The sequence below is a fragment of the Erpetoichthys calabaricus genome, chromosome 5 (genome assembly GCF_900747795.2).
Source record: "Erpetoichthys calabaricus chromosome 5, fErpCal1.3, whole genome shotgun sequence".
Lineage (NCBI taxonomy): Eukaryota > Metazoa > Chordata > Cladistia > Polypteriformes > Polypteridae > Erpetoichthys > Erpetoichthys calabaricus.
Window position 1 is genome coordinate 157,646,383 of NC_041398.2, and position 22,753 is coordinate 157,669,135.

Consider the following 22,753-nt stretch of genomic DNA (forward strand, 5'->3'; position numbering starts at 1 on the left):
GACGCTAGTGTATGTGAGTGCTTGTGTTCACCTTGCGATGAGCTGATGCCCGTCCAGGGATTGTTTCAGCCCCATGCCCAATGCTTGCTGAAATGGACAAATCCCTGGATTGATGGATTTAATCATTAAACATCCTTTTCAGAGATATTGTGGTAAGGTGTCATCGGAATTTAATGGGTGTTCCAGGCAATTCACAACACAGAGAAGCCAAATCTGTTCTCACCGTGATGATATCTCGCACTGCCACCTGGTGAATTCCTCCAGATTTCTGTAAAGTACGCACGCAAGTATAAACAGTAAAAACACTTACATAGCAGGAGTGTCCGCTGCAGCATGCATCGAATGAAGTATAAACCCAGCCTAAGATGTCATGAGCCACCCTCTCCATGAGGAGCTGAAAAGGTGAAATTCTCTTCTCTTTTTTGGACCAGAAGCTGAGACCCAGTCTGTCAAGCCAAAGCTGTGTGCCAGTAGTCTAACAAGGCTGAAAAGCCATAACTTCAAGAAGGGAACTTCAGCATCTAAATTCTTTGGCAAGAATGAATAATGCATTTTCCCCATGAGGGGGGCTCAAAAGTATTTGCACAAACTAACATAATCATAAATATAATGATCATTTTCAATATTTTTTTTTCACGATCCTTTATAGTCAATACCTGCCTCAAGTTTTGCCTTTACTGCAGCTGTCCTCAGGTGTGCTTGCTCGTTGAAGATTTTGCCCATCAGTTTTGTCTTCAGCAAGTGAAATGCCATGTGCATGGGGACTACCTGTTTACCACATTGTACAAATATGGGTTTGGTCCAATATATGTGCATCGATAAAATTACTTTATACCACTCCAGAAACCCCTGTCTGTATTAACAACATGATTTCAAATTATTTCAGTATCTATTGAGCCATTGATCATTCATTTTCATAATACATCTGAAACAAAGGGGCTTATCAGAGGATTCAAACAGAAAATATCACTTTATACTGATAATATGGTACTTTATGTATTGGACAACAAATATCTTTATCATTAGTCCTTAACACATTATCAAAATTTCTAAAGACATCTGGACTCAGAATTTATTTGAATAAAAGTGTGCTTTTTCCAGCAAATTCTCTAGCACACTACACTAGATTGAACATCTATCTGTTCATTTTATCAAAACAGTTTAAATATCTAGGAATAAACATCACAAGTAAATATAAAGATCTCATTCAACACAAATTTGGTAACAGCATGGAAAAAATCAAACACAATTTTGACAAATGGCCTATCTTCCATCTCACATTAGCAGGGATAATTAATACTGTTAAGAAGAACATCCTTCCTAAGCTTCTAAGACAGAGGATCCCTTTATACATCAACAAATCATTGTTTTCAGAACTAGACTCAATTATAATCTTGTTTATCTGGAATTCAAGATGTCCACATATTCAAAAAGGTGACTCTATAGAATTGCATTCTATTGCATAGAATTCTTGCTATACCTAACCTATCTCTCTCTCATTCTTCCTAGGGCACGAAGCGGAAGTGGAAGCAGAAACAGAAGCGGACAATGGCCGATAGTGAGGTGAATCGCGTTGAAATTGTAGTCGAGGAACTCCAGGCACTCGATGAACAGATTCAGAAACTTCTGTCCAGACGAAGATACCTCAGAGATCTGAAGGCTCGGCTGTTGGATAAACCGTCCTCGCCATCTGTTATCAGCGTAACATCAACCCCCGCGTTGTGCCGCTCAAGTCACCTTCACCCCGCGCCTCGTAGGAGCAACACCGATGATGACCTCGGTGTATTTCAGCAATGCAGGCGGGGGTTCAAGGCCAGAACACCCTCCATCGGCACAGGCAAGCATCGTAACGCAGAACCGGTTTGACCCTCTAAGCGTCCCCAGTTCGCCTTCAGCTCCTAGTGATGTAATTGTGGTAGGTGATTCTATTGTTAGGAACCTCAATATCACTTGCCCTAATAGAAAATCTTTTGTTTCTTGTTTTTCCGGTGCTCGTGTCCGAGATGTGACGAGACGTGTGCCGGCGATCTACAAGAACAGGGCAGTTGGAGCAATTGTTTTACATGCTGCGTAAACGACATAAGGCACCGACAGTCCGAGATCCTCAAGACAGACTTCACTGCATTAATTAAAGACACAAAGGAGAGGACCCCATCGGCAAAGATCTTCATTTCGGGTCCACTCCCTCTCATCAGACGATCAAACGAGTACTACAGTCGTCTGCTTGGTTTAAACAACTGGCTGCAGGGCTTCTGCAAGAATCAAGACATCGGTTTCATAAACAACTGGGACCTCTTTTGGGAAAGACTGCGTTTTTTCAAGCGAGATGGCCTGCATCCGAATAGCTTCGGCGCCCGGGTACTCTCCGAAAACATATCCAAGGTAATTCGTTTATCTTGACTATCTATCTCTGCTTTTAACCCCTTCCGAAATGCCACTCCTGTGCTTGGTCATGATAATTGTTTAATAAAATCTTCCATAAAAGTGCACAACATAAATACTGTAATAACCAATCTTAATGCACATAGAAAATCTAGGCAATACGACATAAACACCAATAATTTAATTAAAGTTACTACTTTAGATGAACAATGTATTAAAACTATAAAAAACATATCATAGATTAAACAAAAAATACACGCAGAGCGGCGCTAATAAAAACAACTTAATTCCTGTTCCATATATCAATAACGCACATAGTACTCATCTCTGCTCCTCCGAAACATTGAATATGGCTCTATTAAATGTTAGAGCTTTAACTAACAAGACGTTTTTTTATCAACGATCTTATTAGTGATAAAAAAATAGATTTTATTGCACTAAGTGAAACGTGGCTGAGCTCAGATGGCGCAGCTGTTTTAATCGAATCTGCGCCTCCGGATTACAGTTTTACTCGTGCTGATCGCCAAGGAAAGAGAGGTGGAGGGCTAGCAAACATTTACTCAAGCAGGTTAAAATGTAAAAATATCAGTTTTGGTAAATTCAAGTCTTTCGAGTATCTCGCCATTATTATTCAGGGAGATTCTCACGTTCTAGTATTATCCGTGTATAGACCTCCAAAATTCAACACGTCTTTCTTTGAGGAATTCTCTGACTTGATGTCAATCTTAATTACGAACTATGACACACTCTTAATAGTCGGCGACTTTAATTTTCATATAGATAATCAATGTGACCAGAAAGTAAAAGAATTTATGAACCTCCTGGACTCTTTTGATTTGAGACAGCTCGTTAATCAGCCTACACATAAAGCAGGTCATACGTTAGGACTAAAAGTTGATATAAAGCAGGTCATTGATACGGGTCTATCAGACCATTTTCTTCTACTCTTTAATATAGAAATAATGATAGAAAACACTCATCAGAAGCATATTGTTAAAAAAAACGGTTCTTTGACTCATCAGCAGCTTTAAAACTTTCAAACATTCTAACCAATCAGTCCGTTTATAGTGCCAACTATAATAGCGAGGAGAATGTAAATAGTAAGGTGGAAAGATTTAATACTAAAGTGAGGGCTGCTGTTGACTTAGTTGCACCTGAAAAGACAGTTAAAAAATCTTCTAGCATTGTTATACCATGGAAGACCCAAAGAGTGTCTGATTTAAAGAGAACATGCCGTAGAGCTGAGCGTAAATGGAGGAAAACTAAACTAACTATTGACTATGAAATATTAAAAGTTAAAATAACAGAATACAATAACACAGTCCGTCTTGAGAGGCGCTGCTATTTCTCTAAGCTTATAAATAACAATGCTAGTAATCCCAGAGTCTTATTTTCGACAATTGATCGTCTGTTAAACCCAGGTAACTCAAAGGAATGCCTCCTAAGTACTTCCAGTAAAACCTGTGAGGCTATCGCTGTATTTTTCAATCAAAAAATTAATGATATTAGAAATAACATAGTATATCTCCCCAACACTAAGGATCCTCCTAAACCCCAGTACCCCATAATAAACAAATTAAAGTCTTTCACTAGGATAGATTTACCTGATTTACATAAAATAATTTCTCAAATAAAACCCTCCACCTGTGCCCTTGACCCAATACCAACAAATTTTTTCAAAGAAGTATCGGCGTGCTTAGTGATAATGTTCTTGACATAGTAAATTCGTCATTAGATACGGGGGTCTTCCCAGACTGTCTTAAGACTGCGGTAGTTAAACCCCTACTTAAGAAAAATAATCTCGATCCCTCTGCTCTTGAAAATTATAGACCCATCTCTAACCTGCCTTTCTTAAGTAAAATTCTAGAGAAGGCAGTCATTATACAGTTAAATGAGCACCTCAATAAACATGCTATTCTTGATAAATTTCAGTCAGGTTTTTAGAACAAATCACAGCACAGAAACTGCACTCGTTAAAGTAGTAAATGACTTGCGGGTAAATGCAGACAGAGGCCATTTATCTGTTCTCATCCTCTTAGATCTGAGTGCCGCATTTGACACCATTGATCATAATATTCTTAAGAATCGCCTTAGTCAATGGGTGGGCCTCTCTGGCAGTGTCCTTAAATTGGTTTGAATCCTACTGGCAGGGAGAAAATTCTTTGTTAGTTGTGGTAATTATAACTCAAAGACACATGATATTCTATATGGTGTTCCACAAGGCTCTATCCTGGGTCCACTGCTCTTCTCAATCTACATGCTTCCATTAGGTCAGATTATCTCAGGGCACAACGTGAGCTACCACAGCTATGCTGATGACACACAGCTGTATTTATCAATAGCACCTGATGACCCCAAATCTTTTGATTCGCTAACACAATGTCTAACTAGTATCTCAGAATGGATGAATAGTAACTTTCTCAAATTAAATAAAGAAAAAACCGAAATCTTAGTGATTGGCAATAATGGATACAATGAGGCTATTAGAAATAAACTGGATGCATTAGGATTAAAAGTCAAATCGGAGGTAAAAAGCTTAGGGGTAACCGTTGATTGTAATCTGAATTTTAAATCGCATATTAATCAGATCACTAGGACAGCATTTTTTCACCTAAGAAACATAGCAAAAGTTATACCTCTTATATCATCGAAAGATGCAGAGAAATTAGTTCATGTGTTTGTTTTCAGTCGGCTAGATTACTGTAACGCACTCCTCTCAGGACTACCCAAAAAAGACATCAATCGTTTGCAACTAGTGCAGAATGCAGCTGCTAGAATCCTTACCAGGAAAAGAAAATCCGAACACATTTCTCCAGTTTTGATGTCACTACACTGGTTACCTATGTCATTCAGAATTGACTTTAAAATTCTGCTTATGGTTTATAAAGCTTTAAATAATCTCGCCCCGGCTTATATATCGGAATGTCTGACACCTTATATTCCAAATCGTAACCTCAGATCCTCAACTGAGTGTCTTCTTAGAATTCCAAGAGCAAAACTTAAAAGAAGTGGTGAGGCGGCCTTCTGCTGTTATGCACCTAAAATCTGGAATAGCCTGCCAGTAGGAATTCGCCAGGCTAATACAGTGGAGCACTTTAAAAAACTACTGAAAACACATTATTTTAACATGGCCTTCTCATAACTTCACTGTAATTTAATCCTGATACTCCTGTATATCTAATTCATTATAATAACTATTCATTCAAAATCTGTACTAATCCCTACTCTCTCTTCTGTTTCCTTTTCCGGTGTCCACGCCACCACCATCTACCCAAAGCACCATGATGTTCCAACAATGATGGATGGATTAAAAGCCAGAAGTCTGTATGACCATCAGCATCAAGTGACTCCGTGAAAAACCCGAACTACAAAGAGGACTATTTCATTTATGTTAGATAGAATGCCCAAAGGGGACTGGGCGGTCTCGTGGCCTGGAACCCCTACAGATTTTATTTTTTTCTCCAGCCTTCTGGAGTTTTTTTTTGGTTTTTTCTGTCCACCCTGGCCATCGGGACCTTACTCCTTTCTATGTTAATTAATGTTGTCTTATTTTAATTTCTTATTTTGTCTTTTATTTTTCTTCTCTTCATTATGTAAAGCACTTTGAGCTACTTTTTTGTATGAAAATGTGCTATATAAGTAAATGTTGTTGTTGTTGTTGTATGAAGACCTAAAGCAGAAGGTAGCATGGCACTACCTAACTTTCAATTTTCTTACTAGGTGGCAAAGATATACACAATAAAGACCTGGAAATCAGCACAAATTGGTGAATTTGCACCAGGCTGGTCAGTAATAGAAATTAAGTCTTGCTCTTCTTCTTTATATGCCCTGCTTTGTGCCCAAGCAAATACTAATTTTCTTCAATATAATAACAATAATCCAGCCATCCTCCAATTACACAAAACATGGAACAATGCAGGATGCACATCATAGCAGAGAAGCTGTTATATGTTGCTCCTCTACATGATAATCACCTTTTTTACTCTTCTCAAACCTACACAGTATTTAATCTTAGGAAAACATTAAGATACTTCGAGAACAATATGTAGATAACATATTCACATTTTATGAGCAATTTTGCTTCAAATCTTCCCAGCAACAAACTTTTAACACTATTTTCAAATTAGAAAATTTGTTAAAAGAAACCTATTCAGTTTTACACACCTCTCACGCATTTCTATTCCAGAGAAAATACTGAGTAGTCTTGAAGCCTCAAACAGCATCTCAACAATATATAAAAACATCTCAAAGAACATTTCCTTCACTGATCCTAGGATATGGTGGGAAAAGACCTTTCAATTATCATCTCAGAAAAGGAATGGAAGTCATCCACACACATTCTAGTGCTCTTTCTTTAAAGCACTCAATAATTGAAATGAAAATCTTTCATCGATCACACTTTTCTCATTTAAAATTGTCCAAAATGTATCCAGGCAAAGATTCAACCTCTGCACTTTGCATTCCAGCTCAAGCCTTACTAAGCCACGTATTTTGTGAGTGCACCAACTTAACATCATTCTGGACATAAATCTTTAAGTGCTTATCAGACAGCTTTGTGTCACAATCACTCCTAACCCATTATTAGCTACAGTATATTTGGTGTACTTCCAGATGGACTTAAATTGGAAAAGGACAAATTGATTGTAATAACCTATACCACACTACTAGCATGTGCAGTTATCCTGCTTAACTGGAAAAATCCCAACCCACGTTTAACAATTCAGTGGGTAACTGAAATTCTAAAAAATTCTTACTTAACAGGATCTGTCAAAAACCTTTGTAAAAAATGGCAAGACTTAATTAAAAATGTAGAATAAGCATTCCTATAGGGAGAAAACAATGTTTTTCATTTTTTATTGTTATTTATTTATTTGGTTCTCCTCTTTTTTCTCTTGGGTGGTGGCTTAATTCTTGTTTTGTTAGGTTTTTAAGCTGTTGTGTAAGTTCTGCATATTGTATCTGCTTAATTGTATAGTCTGTTACTTTCTTGAAATAAAATTATTAAATAAAGGAACCAGTTGTAATTGAGGTGCAAGTCTATCACACCATATAACCTGTCCTCACAGGTGGTGCAGTGGTAGTGCTGCTGCTTTGCAGTAAGGAGACTGTGGAAGATTGTGGGTTCACTTCCCGGTTCCTCCCTGTGTGGATAGCGCTTTGAGTACTGAGAAAAGCGCTATATAAATGTAATGAATTATTATTATTATAACATATAAATTTACTCAATAAAAAGAATATGTTTTCTTGCATACAGTATTTAAACATACATTGTAGAATAATTACATTTTCAGTATTCTGCCTTCCAGGAAAACAGTGAAACATAATGCTAATGTACTTTTGATAAATGAAGAATTAAATATCCTGTCAAAATACTGAGGGTTTTACTTCCTTGACTGCATTTAACCAATACCTTTTATGAGGTGTGTGTGGGGGGGTGGGGGGTTTAATAAGTATTAATTCCAGAAAAGCCATAGTTCTTGTAGGTTTTTGTTCTTGTTATTTATAATTGACTTTCAATTAAAAAAATTCTTAGAACAAAAATGTGCAGCTACAACAAATCTGAAGGGACTAAATCATATTTGTAAAAATGAAGATCCCTCTTTATTTTATTCCTAACAAGCACAAGAAAGAATCCTAAAATGAATGTTAGTTTTATTTTGTACATGTCTTTTAAAAATATAATGATCTTCTTTTTTCCCCAAGTGCAAAACCTGGACAGTTCTTTTCTGTTCAGAGAACCAGCAGATTTATATTTTCATTGGAAAAAAAGAACTTCAGACAAAAGCCAACAGTGTTAAATTGTTTCTGAAAATAACAACTTACTACTATGCAGCACATACCTCCTTGGATGGCACTCTGGAACCTTTCCTTTTGTTCCACCATGTCTCCAACATTGCAATGAAACAAGATAAAACTATGCCAGCAGCCAGAATGCAAAAAACCCCTGCAAAGCTTTTAATGTCTAGTGCACTTCCTTTTTGCTTGGTGTTCACTGGAGAATAAAGGTCACATTGATTATCTTTCGGCCACCATTTCTGCTTCAGTATGTCCATGTCACCATTTTGTTGAAGTTCCAAAATCCTGCAAAATTAAAATAAACATTAAGTAAACAATGCTGGAAGTAAACGTATCTAGAACACTAAAAGAAACAATTACAATTAATAAGTGAACTCCTTTGTTTTGAGGGTGAAATAAACATTTAGCCATGTGAAATTTAACCAAAATGAATAAATACGTAATCTGAAATGAACCCCGTATGCATTCAGGAGTTTTTAGCTTTATAGCACCTAAATGACACATCCAAGAATAAATGACTATTACTCCTTTATTATATAAAGAAGCTGTCAATGGCTGAAGTGTTGAGTGTATGATGCTTCACATTTTTTAAATAAAGTATTGATATGACTAAAACATTTCTTTAAATCAATATTATTTATATAAAAAAACAGAAAATGGTGTTTTACTGATTTCTCCCAAAAAACCTGAATTTTACAGTAGATAGCCAAGACATTTTATTATGAACAGCCATGTAATTGCTTCTTTTGTGCCCCATTCGGTCAGCTATCATTGTACCAAGTTTGGATGTCATATACCATAGCATTGCAAAGTTATACTGTTTGACATAAGGTGTCCCCATTTTTGGAAACATGTGGCCCCTTTTGGAAACATTTAGTCTCTTGCACCTAAACAGTCTCTCAAAACAAGTACTGTAGTTGCAGTTATATTTGATTTATATTGGACAAATATATATATATATATATATACACACAAACACTTTATATCACTCTGAAGCAAAAACTTGTAACTCTATATGTATAATTATGTACTCATCCAAACCTTTACTTTGAAAATTATTTTTCATGCCAGTCCTTTGAACAATTTTGTTTACCTCTAGACACAGATGAAGATTATATTTTGTACAATAAATTGCTGTTATTGTGTTACAATTCACCCATTATCTCCTGCCTTTTCATACATTTTCATACCAGCTTCTTCCAGTGCTGGGTTATGTGACTTTGTTGGCAGCCCTGGGTACAGGACAGGAAACATGCAGCCCTGAGCTAGTCATACAGGCACATACATGTAAACCAGTATTTCTCAGCAATGTTTGAGTTGCAGCAGGCTGTCAAAAATAAGCTAACTTAAGGAGAATGTGCAGCAGACAGCCTCCAGTAATGGTAATTGAACTTGTAAAGCTGCATGCTGCAGCACTTCAAAGTCATACTAAGCAGTACTTACAAATTAACCATACCCTCGAGTCCTTCATCAAATATGTTGTTCTCAATAAAGTCAAAACTTTGCTCAGAATCTTACTGAAGCTTTTTGTGTAATGATGCGTAATGGTACATAAAAATGAGCAGATTCATAGGCATTATACTGTATTTGTTGTCTTTGTTATCCACAGCTGTGACATGTAGTACAATTGACCTATCATAGACAACTATACATCATTAGAATGCTCCTAAAATCAATCTTCCAATGGTAATGAGCCGTTCACCGAATGAGGCTCAACACAGGTGGGATATCTACTAAAATCAGATTAACTCAGCTGGAACACACTGCTTGCCTCAGGGTATACATGTGCAAATTGCATATTTTAATAATGAAAGGGAGCAGACAACATGGAAACTTATGATTTATTTGAAAGATGACAAGTTTGGGTATTTACAAATACCATTATTGCTTTTGATATGCCTGTGGATTTATTGCATCATACACAAACGACTTTGAAATATGAGTGCATAGATGGTTAAGCAATTATGGATTCATTGAAACTTACAAAATATTTATTACTGTTTTTCAATATTAGAGAAATCTGTTTAGCAATGTAAAAATTATGATACTTATTTCTGTCCTTGTTCAGACATACATAAACTGCACATTATTTTTGTAGTCTTCATCTAGCATTGATCCCTATTTGTACGCCAGTCTCAAAACACTGGTATCAATTGCTAGACAGCCAACTCTCTGATGCAAATATTAAGTTTGCACCTTCCCCATCATACTGCCAAGTATTTCAGGACAAGAATGGAACTAACAATTAACCCAGCCACTGGGAAGGCACAAACCAGTGCGTCTCTTTGTGCTTGTCCGAAGTCCAGATAAATGGGGAGGGTTATGTCAGGAAGGGCATCTGTTATAAAATTTTTCCAGATCAACATGCGGACAATAATACAGATTTCCATACCGGATCAGCCAGGGCCTGGGTTAACAAGGGTGCCAACAGGGTGCTAAGGAAAATCGGGGTACTGTTGGCCAGAGGAGAGGAAGAGGGGAAAGGCTTTGCAGGAGACAGGAGAAGAGAAGGATGGGTAGTAGAGTGGAAGTGAGAGTAGGAATTTTGAATGTTGTCAGTATGACTGGTAAAGGGAGATAATTAGCCAATATGATGGAGAGAAGGAAGGCTGATATATTGTGCATGCAAGAGACCAAATGGAAGGGGAGCAAGGCCAGGTGTATCAGAAGTGGGTTCAAATTTTTCTACCATGGTGCAGATAGGAGGAGAAATGGGGTAGGGCTTATCCTGAAGGAACAGGATGTCATGAATATTTTGGAGGTAAATAGAGTTGGACAGAGTGTTGATTATGAGGCTAGAAATTGAACGTGTGATGATGAATATTATTAGTGCATATTTCCCACCAGTTAGGTGTACGGAGGATGAGAAAGGTTATTTCTGGAGTGAGCTGGGTGAATTGGTGAAGAGTGTACCCAAGGAACAGGGAGTGATAATAGGAGTGAATTTCAACAAACATGTTGCTGAAGGGAACAGAGGAGATGAGGAGGTAATGGGTAGGTATGGTGACAAGGAGAGAACAGATGGTAGTGGTTTTAGCGAAAAGGATGCACATGGCTGTGGGGAATACGTATTTTAAGAGGGAGGAACACAGGGTGACATGCAAATGTGGAGGAAAATACACACAGGTGGATTATTTCCTGTGCAGGAGGGCCAGTCTAGAGGAGATTGGAGACTGCAAAGTGGTGGCAGGAGAAAGCATAGTTAGGCAGCACAATATGGTGGTCTATAGGATGATGTTGGTGAGCAAGAAGAGGAGGAGAGTAAGGACAGAGCCAAGGATCAAATGGTGGAAGTTGAAAAAGGAAGACTATAGGGTGGCGTTCAGGGAGGAGGTAAGACTGGCATTAGGTGGCAGTGAAAAGTTACCAGATAGCTGGGCAACTACAGCAGAAGTGGTAAGAGAGAAAGCTAGAAGGGTGCTTGGTGTGACATTTGGACAGAGAAAGGAGGACAAAGAAACCTGGTGATGGAATGCATATGGAGAAGTAAAGAAGAGTATACAGAGTACGAGGTTGGTGAAGAACTGGGAAAGTCAAGAGAGATAAAGAAAGTAGACAGGAGTACAAGGAGACAAGGTGTCAGGTGAAAAGAGAGGTGATGGAGGCTAAAGATGAGATGTATAAGAGGTTGGACACTAAAAAGGGAGAACAGGAACTGTACTGATTGTCTAGACCAGCGGTTCTCAAACTGGGGTCCGCGGTTTTAGTGGGTCCGTGAGAAATGATTGCATATTTATACTATTTATATTTTTATAATTATTAACCTTTACCATCCAAGGGGAAGTAAGTTACTGAGCTTCGTCGTTACCCCCACCACCTAGACCCGACCACTAATCCGCTGTTCCGTTATTCACTGCCACCACATTGTTTTCCCACCGCACAAACCAGCCCTTATTATTTTTATCATAATCAAAAATTATCGATTCTTTCATAGAATCAAAACACTCGTGAACAGTTTTTGTATATTTTAGAAGCAAATAAGAGTGCTAAAGGTGAATACAGATAATCAACAAACAACATATTTTATATTTTTTGTGTTTTAAGTGGTGAAATTAGCCGCTCAACGCAAATCAAGTAAAAGTGTTCATAATGAGATAATTCAAAATAAAGTGATTGCTAAGAGGCGGTTTAAAAAATCGATTGCTGTTGCCGTTCTGGGTTTCAAACTTGGTTAAGCAAAAATCTCCAGATATTATTGGTACACACTGTACTATTCATCGCCAAGCCTTAATGGTGAAAACCATGCCTGATGAGTTGAAAAATGTTCTCAATCAAGTGATTACAGCAGTAAACTTCATTAAATCTAATGCACTTAACTTTTGTTTGTTTTCTGAGTTATGCAAAGAAAGCGATTCAGAATTTGAAACACTCTTGTTGCACTCACATGTGAGGTGGCTTTCCAAAGGGAAAGTTTTAAAGAGAGTTTTCATACTACGTGAAGAAATTCAGCACTTTTTGCAAGATGCCAAACCAGACATGCACGCAAAATTCTCCGATGTCCGTTTTCTTATATCCCTGATCGACATGATCGACATATTTGAATCTGTCAAATCTATCAACCTGGCGCTGCAAGGAAAAGATATCACAGTGCTCCATTGTCATGAAAAACTGACAGCTTTCAAAATGAAGCTCGAACTATGGCACGGAAAGTTAGAGAATAAGAACTTAGCCCCATTTCAACAGCTGAACACATATATTGATGAAAATGAGCTTAATGTCAATGACGATATCCTTGAGGTGATGAAACAGCATGTATTAATTCTTAGCGATGAAATTTCTCACAATTTTCGTGACCTACGAGAATTTGAAAAATACAAACGATTTATCAATAACCCGTTTGTACTCTCCATTAGTGACATGCCTTCGGAGGACAATTTAATTCAAGAACAATTTATTGATTTAATAAATGATGGGGGTGCAAAACATGTTTTCCGTGAAATATGTTGTAGTGATTTTTGGATTGAAATGGCACAGTCCTATCCCGATGTTGCAAAGGTGGCTCTAAGAGTGCTGATTCGATTCGCAACCACCTATGAGTGTGAGACGGCTTTTTCCATACTACTTACTATCAAAACAAAATTATGAAACAGATTAGACGCGACAAATGATATGAGAGTTGCATTGGCTAAAACAAAGCCAAACATGGAAGAACTGGTTAAGGCAAAGCAGATGCATCCATCCCATTAAAATTTTAACTTAAATTTAATAACTAAGATGTACATCATATTTTCTGAATAAATAATTGTTTGTCAAAAAATGTTTTATTCACAGCAGCCTGTACCTATGCAGTGCCGCGCAGTGGGTATGTGGCACCCTTGTACAAAGTATTTGGCGCCCCCAATTTTCTTGAAATAATATTGTTTTTTTTAATTTTTAATAAAAGGAACCGCGAGCCATCGAACAATTTTTAAAGGGAACGCCACGCAAGAAATTCTAAAGAAGTTTGAGAACCGCTGGTCTAGACAGAGGGGCCAATCTAGGAAAGAGGAGCAGCAGGTTAGGGTGCTCAAGGATAATGATGGAAACATACTCAAAAGCGAGGTGAGTGTGTTCAGAATATGGAAATTCAAGTGACAGATACGAAGAAGGCAGATTCACCAGCGTTTGTGTGTCAGCTTTTATCCCCCCAGTTCAGAGAATTTCCAGTTCCATTGTCTCAAAACACCATTCACATCTATAGTTATTCCCAGTGTCAAATAAAAACTAACAGCGTCAGATCTCATGGGGTTGTATCATGATCATGACTGACAGAATAAAAGTGACAAAAACCCTAACTTTAACAAGTACTATAAATTTACACCGGCTTTCTACCTGCCGAGGGAATACAGTTGCGTGCTGGTGGTTGACATCTACCCCCCGCCTAGTGCAAATGCTAACCAGGCGCTAACTGAACTCTACGAGATCATCAGCAAACTGCAAACGACGCACCCTGAGGCATTTTTCATTATTGCTGGAGACTTCAATCATGCCAACTTGAAGTCAGTTCTCCTAAAATTCTTCCAGAATGTGAACTTTGCTACTAGAGGGGGAAGCTGTCTGGACAATGTTTACACGAGCACTCCTGACACCTAGGTTGCTCAGACCATATCAGCATTTTTATGGTTCCTGCATACAAGTATCTGCTGAAGCACACTAAACCAGCCCGCAAGAACATCACAGTGTGGCAGGTTGGTGCTGTTTCAGCTCTCCAAGACAGCTTCAAATTGACAGACTGGGTAATTTTCAGGGAGGCTGCTATGGATGGTGACTCCATCAATCTGGAGGAGTACACAGACTCTGTGACTGGCTACATCTCCAAATGCATAGAGGATGTTACTGTTACCAAGGACGTTGCCACAAGAGCCAACCAAAAGCCCTGGATGACGAGAGAAGTGCACAAGCTGCTCAAGATCAGAAATGCAGCCTTCAGATCTGGAGACAAGGATGCCCTCAGGGTGACCAGAGGCAACCTATCTCGCGCTATAAAGAGAGCTAAGTGGGCATACGCGCAGAGGATTAACAAACACTTCAGCAGCACCAGAGGCACACGTCATATGTGGCAGGGCCTTCAGACAATTACAAACTACAAGCCCAACCCACACAGCAGCGATGGTGATGCCTCTCTACCCGATGAGCTGAATAACTTCTTCGCACGGTTTGAGGCACAGAACAAAGAGCCTGCAAGAAAAGCAACTCCTCCCTCCACTGACCAGGTACTCTCTCTCTCCATAACTGAAGAGGACTCTATCCAGAGTCAATGCACGCAAGGCTGCAGGACCTGACAACATACCTGGTCATGTGCTCAAAGAATGTGCCAGTCAACTAGCTGGTGTCCTCACTGACATCTTTAATACATCTCTGAGCAAGTCATCAGTCCCAGCATGCTTCAAGTCGACCACCATCATGCCAGTGCCGAAGAAGTCATCAGTGACATGCTTGAATGACTACCGACCAGTTGCACTCACGCCAATCATCATGAAGTGCTTCGAAAGGTTAGTCATGTCACACATAAAGACTAATCTCCCTGCCTCCCTTGACCCTCCTCAGTTTGTATACCGCTCAAACAGGTCAACTGAGGATGCCATATGCTCTGCCCTTCACCTCTCCCTGAAACATCTGGATAAAAAAGACACATATGTCAGGATGCTATTCATAGTCTTTAGCTCTGCCTTCAACACGATCATCCCTCAAAAGCTGGTTGTAAAACTGAGCAGGTTGGGCCTGAACACCACCCTCTGCAATTGGATCCTGGACTTCCTGACAGAGAGGCCCCAGTCAGTTCAGATGGGCTGCAACATTTCCAGCAACATCACACTGAGCACTGGAGCGCCGCAGGGCTGCGTACTTAGTCCACTGCTCTTCACCCTGCTGACTCACGACTGCACAGCCACGCACAACACCAACCACATCATCAAGTTTGCGGATGATACGATGGTGCTGGGACTGATAAGCAGGGATGATAAAACAGCATACAGAGATGATGTGGAATGGCTGTCTGCATGGTGTGAAGGCAACAATCTATTTCTAAATGTCGACAAGACAAAAGAGATAATCGTGGACTTCAGAAAATCACATCCTACCCACATCCCACTCAGCATCAACAGTTTATATGTGGAGATTGTTAGGAGTACCAAGTTCCTCGGTGTGCACATAACTGAGGAACTTACGTGGACACATAACATCCCATTACTAATCAAGAAAGCCCAGCAGAGACTACACTTCCTGATGTGGCTGAAGCGAGCAAGTCTTCCCCCTTCTATCCTCTCCATGTTCTACAGAGGCACCATTGAGAGTGTTCTGACCAGCTGCATCACTGTCTGGTATGGCAACTGCAACATATCTGACCCCAAGCGCCTGCAAAGGAGAGTGAAGGCAGCAGATAACATTATTGGGGTGTCTTTCCTTTCACTACAGGACATATTTTACAAACGCAGTGTCCGTAAGGCCTGCAGCATTGTGCAGGACCCCTTACACCCCTCACATGGACTTTTCACACTTCTGCCATCCAAGAGAAGATACTGCAGCATCAAAGCCAGATCTACCGGGCTGCAGGATAGTTTTTACCCCCAAGCTGTCAGATTCCTTAACACCATGCTGCCACCTGGGATCTTCCACACTGACTCAACCACCTCTAAAAACAGAACTTTTATACATGCAAGCCACTTTCCTGCAAAGACTAGTGTGCATGTAGAAAAGAACTGAAAATCTCATACTGACCTTTAAGTATTTTGACACTCTTGATATCCTTCTGCTGTGAAACATTCTGACCTGTCATTGTTTACACATGTCTTAAACAACTATTATCATACACTGATAATTTCTCTATTATCTATGTCTATTATTTATTATTTATTTACTATATTATATATCTATTGACTATATTTATGTACTGTATCTATATTGCAAATACCATACATTGCATCAATGTTCATATTGCTAACTACACGTCAGTATTGCTACTACTTCTTTGTCTTGTCTTTGCACAATGTCTTGTCTTGTTTGGGTTTTAATTTTAAATTTAAATTTTAATTCTATTTTTAATTTATCATTTGCACTTCATGTTGTTACACTGTGGACCCTGAGCTTTGCAATTTCGTCTATCTGTATACATGTATATGGTTGAGATGACAATAAAGTTCACTTTGACTTTGACACATGAAATGTATGTATTCCAAATAACAATCTATTATTTCCCCTCTAAAACCCCAGCACTTTACTTCAAGATAATCAAGGCTTGAGCTGGGAGAACTTCTTGCCCTTTCTGCGGCGGTGAGGGGGATGGTATTGAAGGCTGCATGCTGCTTGTGCTTATCGACACATTTACAAGAGAAAAGACACTGACGGAGAGGTGCAAAGTGATTTAAGGTGGGCAGCTTTTTTGGAGGGTTTGGTAATTCTACTGTTAACCAGATTGTTCAATGCAATCTTGGAAAGTGGGAGGATGCCTGAGGAGTGGAGAAGTGTACTGGTATGACATTTTCGATTTTTAAGAATAAGTGTGATGTGCAGAACTGTAATAACTACATAGGGCTAAAATTGATTAGCCACAGCATTAAGTTATGGGAAGGAGTGGTGGAAGCTAGGTTAAGAAGGGAAGTAATGATTAATGAGCAGCAGTATGGTTTCATGCCAGGGAAGAGCACCACAGATGCAATATTTGCTCTGAGAGGGTTGGTGGAGAAGTATAAGTTGCATTGTGTCTTTATGGACCTAGGGAAAGCATATGACAGGCTGCCTAGAGAAAATTTGTGGATTGTATGAGAAAATCGGGAGTGGCAGAGAAGCATGTAAGAGTGGTACAGGATATGTGCAAGGGAAGTGAGACAGTGGTGAGGTCTGCAGTAGGGGTGTTAGATGCATTTAAGGTTGAGGTGGGATTACATCAGGGATCTGCTCTGAGCCCTTTCTTTCTTGCAATGGTGATGGACAGGTTGACAGAGGAGATTAGACTATGATGTTTGCAGATGATATTGTGATAAGAGTAAGAAGCTGGTTGAGGATACCCTGGAGAGGTGGAGATATGTTCTAGAGAGGAGAGGAATGGAGGTCAGTAGGACCAAGATAGAATACACGTGTGTGAATGAGAAGGAAGTCAGAGGAATGGTGAGGATGCAGGGAGTAGAGTTGCTGATGGTGGATGAGTTTAAATAATTGGGATCAACAATACAAAGTAATGGGGAGTGTGGAAGAGAGGTGAAGAAGAGAGTGCGGGCAGGTGGAGTGGGAGGAGAAGAGTTTCAGGAGTGATTTGTGGCAGACAGGTACAAGCAAGAGTGAAAGGGAAGGTCTGCAAGATGGTAGTGAGACCAGCTATGTTATATGTGTTGGAGACAGTAGCACTGACAAAAAGACAGGAGACGGAGCTGGAGGTGGTAGAGTACAAGATATTAAGATTTGCATTGGTTGCGATGAGGATGGGAATGATTTGGAATGAGTATATTAGACTGTCAGCTTGGGTTGGATGATTTGGAGACAAAGCTAAACAGGTGAGATTGCATTGGTTTGGACATGTGCAAAGTAGAGATGCTGGGTATACTGGGAGTAGGATGCTAGGGAAGGAGGTGCCAGAGAAGAGGAAAAGAGGAAAACCTAAGAGGAGGTTTATGGATGTAGTGAGAGAGGATATGCAGATTGTGGGTGTGACAGAGCAAGATGCAGAGGACAAGAATATATAGAAAGAAATGATTCACTGTCGCTACCCCTAACAGGAGCAGTAGAAGAAGAAGAAGAATAGAATCCCTAACAAATTCCAGTCTTCTGAAATGGAAATGGATCCAACTGTTGTTTTAAGGACTGGAGCCTTTGCATCTACTTCTGATGTTGTTCAAGCACACTGCTCTTTCAGTGGAAGGCTGTGTGCCAAACATTTTTATAAATTGTACAGGAGCCTTCTTATCAATGCTTATTTTTAACCATTTTGGATGTTCTGCTGAAGTTGCTTTATAATATGTCTAAGAGTTTTGAGGTAAATGCTCTTCAGTTCTATTACTCTGGACCTTTTCCCTTACCTTCAACAGACTTTCTTTACCACTACATGCTGCATGCATTATGGATAAGTAATTCATTACTTATTTTTCAATTAAGAAGCATCTCTTACTTCAATGTGACATTGTTATAACTGATCATTTTTTATCCTTTATTTTGCACTTTTTTGAATCCTTCTATTATGACAATGATATAAAGTATTATAATTATTAATTAACATTAGAAAAATTGTGACAAGAACAGGCAATTCTGCGCAACAAGCTTGTCCATCCTTTCACCTAGGTTGTCCAAAATAACATCAAGTCGGGATATGAAGGTGTAGATCTGTACCACACTACTAGGTAATTTATTTCATGTGTCTATGATTCTTTGGAAGATTCTTTTGGTGTTAAATACGTGCTTAGATTTCAAACCATGTCCTAGTGTTCTTGTTGTTAATGTAGTTAACTGGGATCCACTTTACTAATTACTTTCATAATTTAAAACACTTCAGTCATGTTCTCTTTTAATTTCCATTTTCTTAAAAGATTCATCTCCTTCAGACTCTCCATGTGAATTTCCCATCGGGATTAATAAAGTATCTATCTATCTATCTATCTATCTATCTATCTATCTATCTATCTATCTATCTATCTATCTATCTATCTATCTATCTATCTATCTATCTATCTATCTAAAGCCCATAATTCTTAGTCCTTGAATCAGCCTTGTCACAAATTTCTGAATTTAATATAGTATTGCTTTATGAATTTTGTAATATGGCGACGTGAACTGAATACAATACTCCATGTGAGGCCTCACTAGTGTGTTATATAACTTAAGCTCAAACTCCCTGGGCTATTAGTTTTCCTGATTGCTACTGTACACTGACTGGATGTAGGATAAGTCGACAATGACTTCTAGTTTCTTCTAATTGCTTGCACTCTCAAATTTCAGACCTCCCATTGTGTAATTAAATTTAACATTTTTAGTTCCTACATGTTACACTTTATCTATTAATTACCTTTGTCTATTTATTTACATTAAATTTAATCTTCCACAAATCTGCCCAACTCTTATGCTATCCAAGTCCTTCTGTAACAGTTTTAGCTGAATCTACATTATCTGCCTTCTACCTAGTTTGGTACCATCTGCAAACCTAACCATCTTACATATTATATTATTGTCCAGATAATTTATGTATATTAAAAAGAACAGCAGACCTTGCACTAACCACTCTTAACATCACCTAATTGTGAAATGTTCCCTTCATCATATCCCTTTCCTTTCTGTGTTTGAGCCAATTTTGTACTCACCTACAGACCATGCCCTGAATTCCCACTTCTTTAAGTTTGATCAGTAACCTTTCATGATAATCAAGCTAATTTTGTTGATTCCTCATAGAATCCCAGCATGTTAGTGAAACATCCATCCATCCATCCATTTTCCAACCCGCTGAATCTGAACACAGGGTCACGGGGGTCTGCTGGAGCCAATCCCAGCCAACACAGGGCACAAGGCAGGAACCAATCCCGGGGCAGGGTGCCAACCCACCGCAGGACACACACAAACACACCCACACACCAAGCACACACTAGGGCCAATTTAGAATCGCCAATCCACCTAACCTGCATGTCTTTGGACTGTGGGAGGAAACTGGAGCCATCCATCCATCCATTTTCCAACCCGCTGAATCCGAACACAGGGTCACGGGGGTCTGCTGGAGCCAATCCCCAGCCAACACAGGGCGCAAGGCAGGAAACCGGAGCACCCGGAGGTAACCCACGCAGACACGAGGAGAACATGCAAACTCCACGCAGGGAGGACCTGGGAAGCGAACCCAGGTCCCCAGGTCTCCCAACTGCGAGGCAGCAGCGCTACCCATTGTGCCACTGTGCCACCTAGTGAAACATGACCTTCCTTATCCAAACCCATGTTGAGTATTTGTTAATAATTCTACTTGAGGCAAGTGGTGTTCAATCTAATTCTTAATAATTGCTTCCATTAACTTATCTGTGATGCATATTAAGCATACTAGCATAGAGTTACTTGAATCTATCCAATCACCCTCCTTATATAACGGGATATCTGGAAATATGGAAATTTCACCGTTGTCTAGAGATTTTTGAAAAATTTGTGTCAAGTGTTTGTATACAGTATATACTGTAGGATTTATGAAGGATCTCAGTTTCACCGTTCCAGCCGGGAAACCAGAAATACAAAGAAATCTGTAACAATTATGAATGATGTTCATAAATCAGCAATAGTCTACATGAAATAGCTTTCACTTTCACTGTTGTTATATCGACAAAGTACAATAATAAACAGCAAAAAATAATACAATTACGACAGTGTAGTTTGACTTTTTGTCTCCTATAGATAATGCTAGTTATAAAGTTTCTAGTGCTTGCACCATGAAAGTGGCATTGATTTAACCCCATCCCCCAACTGGCCACATACAGTTTGTGTGGTCGTCTGAGGTGTTGCTTTTAACTTCTTAGTGGACTTAGGGAGAGAAATCTATAACAGCTAAAAACTAATCCTTCACAAAGATTATTACTTTCAGTTACGGTGATAACAATGCCATAATGTATTAGCTGACTTTATCCTAACTACTAAGTTACAATTAATAGTTCTCTGAATTAAATAGGCGTACATATGGTTTGGTGTAGGCAATGCTTTGTTCCTTTCCTGGTCAGCTTTCTTGTCAGGATGTTTAGCATGCTTTTCTTTATTTAATCAGGAGCTCCTCTCCTTCTTTGCCTTGGTCACACCTTCTGGTTGCAGGTGGTACTGCAGTTTCTTCTTTGATGTTTTACACACACATTGTTGTCTTTTGGCTAGCATAAAGTTTACGTTTAACAAGACGAACATGTTTCTTTTACATCACTCTCCTGTTTGTGCATTTGCTATTCCTCAGCAAGGTTTGGTTAGATTATAGCCTATTTATGCAGTACTTCTCTATCTACAATTTTCAAGTCACTAAGTACTTCATTTGTAACCCATTTTACTTTTGGGAGGTTATTGATTTCTTCACACATACAAATGTCAAAAAAGTCAAGTTCAAAGCATTTGCTATTCCACTGTCTTTATATTCTAGCTCATCTTTGCAATTCCTAATACTCTTTCCCCCCTCCTTGATCATTCTTTTACTCTTAAAATATTGAGAGAAATTCTTTGGGTTGTTTTTGTCTTTTAGCACTCCTAATATTATATTCAGCTGTTGTTCTCATGCCCTATGCTTAGCACTGGACTTACTAGTCTTATATGCCTTATACAGCTGTTAACATTATTTTCTTTACTCTTTCACAGACAATTCACAGTTTATTTACTGGAAAGCAGAGTGTCATACTGGCTAGGATTGGTACATCCCAAATCAGGGATGCAGAGTCCAGATCCTGGCCTGTGTATGTGAAATATGCATATTCCCCGCACATCATCCCAAAGAACATGAATATTAGGCCAATTAGCCATGGTAAACTTGCCATGTATGAATGAGTGTGATCATGTGTATTTGTTCTGTGAGAGACTGGCACCCCGGTTTGGATGTTTGGATGTTTTATAGAAAGTTTACTGATTCTGCCTATTAAGTTTTTGCTCTCATATTTTATTTTGTGTATTTAAGCTTCTGCTGGTTAGTATACATGCAGCTGAGGAAAGACATGCAAATAGCTTATTTTCTTTAGCATTCATTGTCTGCTCTTTGAAAAGTGCTCCTATCTAGATATAATAAAAAAGGTAGCAAATGTACATAAAAATGCATTAAGAAAAAAAATACTCCAAATGTGCATGGTCTTTCATGCTGCACATTGTCAGCTGAAAAACCCCAAGTCATTAAACATGACGTTTAATACATTGCAAGAATGACTTATTAATTCTAAAGTTAGCAGAAAAAATGCAGCCACTTGGGTATCCCAGGGCTGATTTTGACAATCCATGGCATTTCCAATATTCTGAATCAAATTATAGTGCTAATGTCAAAGAGCTGGTATTCCAAACCTTTGAATGAACAATGCCTAGGAGTGATGATTTAATGGCTCGTGGTTTCAGTGCTTTTTTGCAAAGGGGGTATTTTACAAACTCTGCCATATTATAGTTAACAATAAGTCTGAGACAGCAACATTATGACCTT

At 38.9% G+C, this 22,753-nt stretch overlaps 1 protein-coding gene across 2 annotated transcripts in view; it reads right to left on the reverse strand.

Moving 5' to 3' along the window:
* Positions 1–22,753, reverse strand: part of grid2 (glutamate receptor, ionotropic, delta 2) — a 2,355,570-nt gene that overhangs the window by 9,431 nt on the left and 2,323,386 nt on the right. For both annotated transcript variants that reach the window (XM_028802162.2, XM_051927734.1), the window contains one exon: positions 8,223–8,463. In XM_028802162.2, coding sequence (XP_028657995.1) covers positions 8,223–8,463 — 241 coding nt within the window. The remainder of the gene's footprint in view (positions 1–8,222; positions 8,464–22,753) is intronic.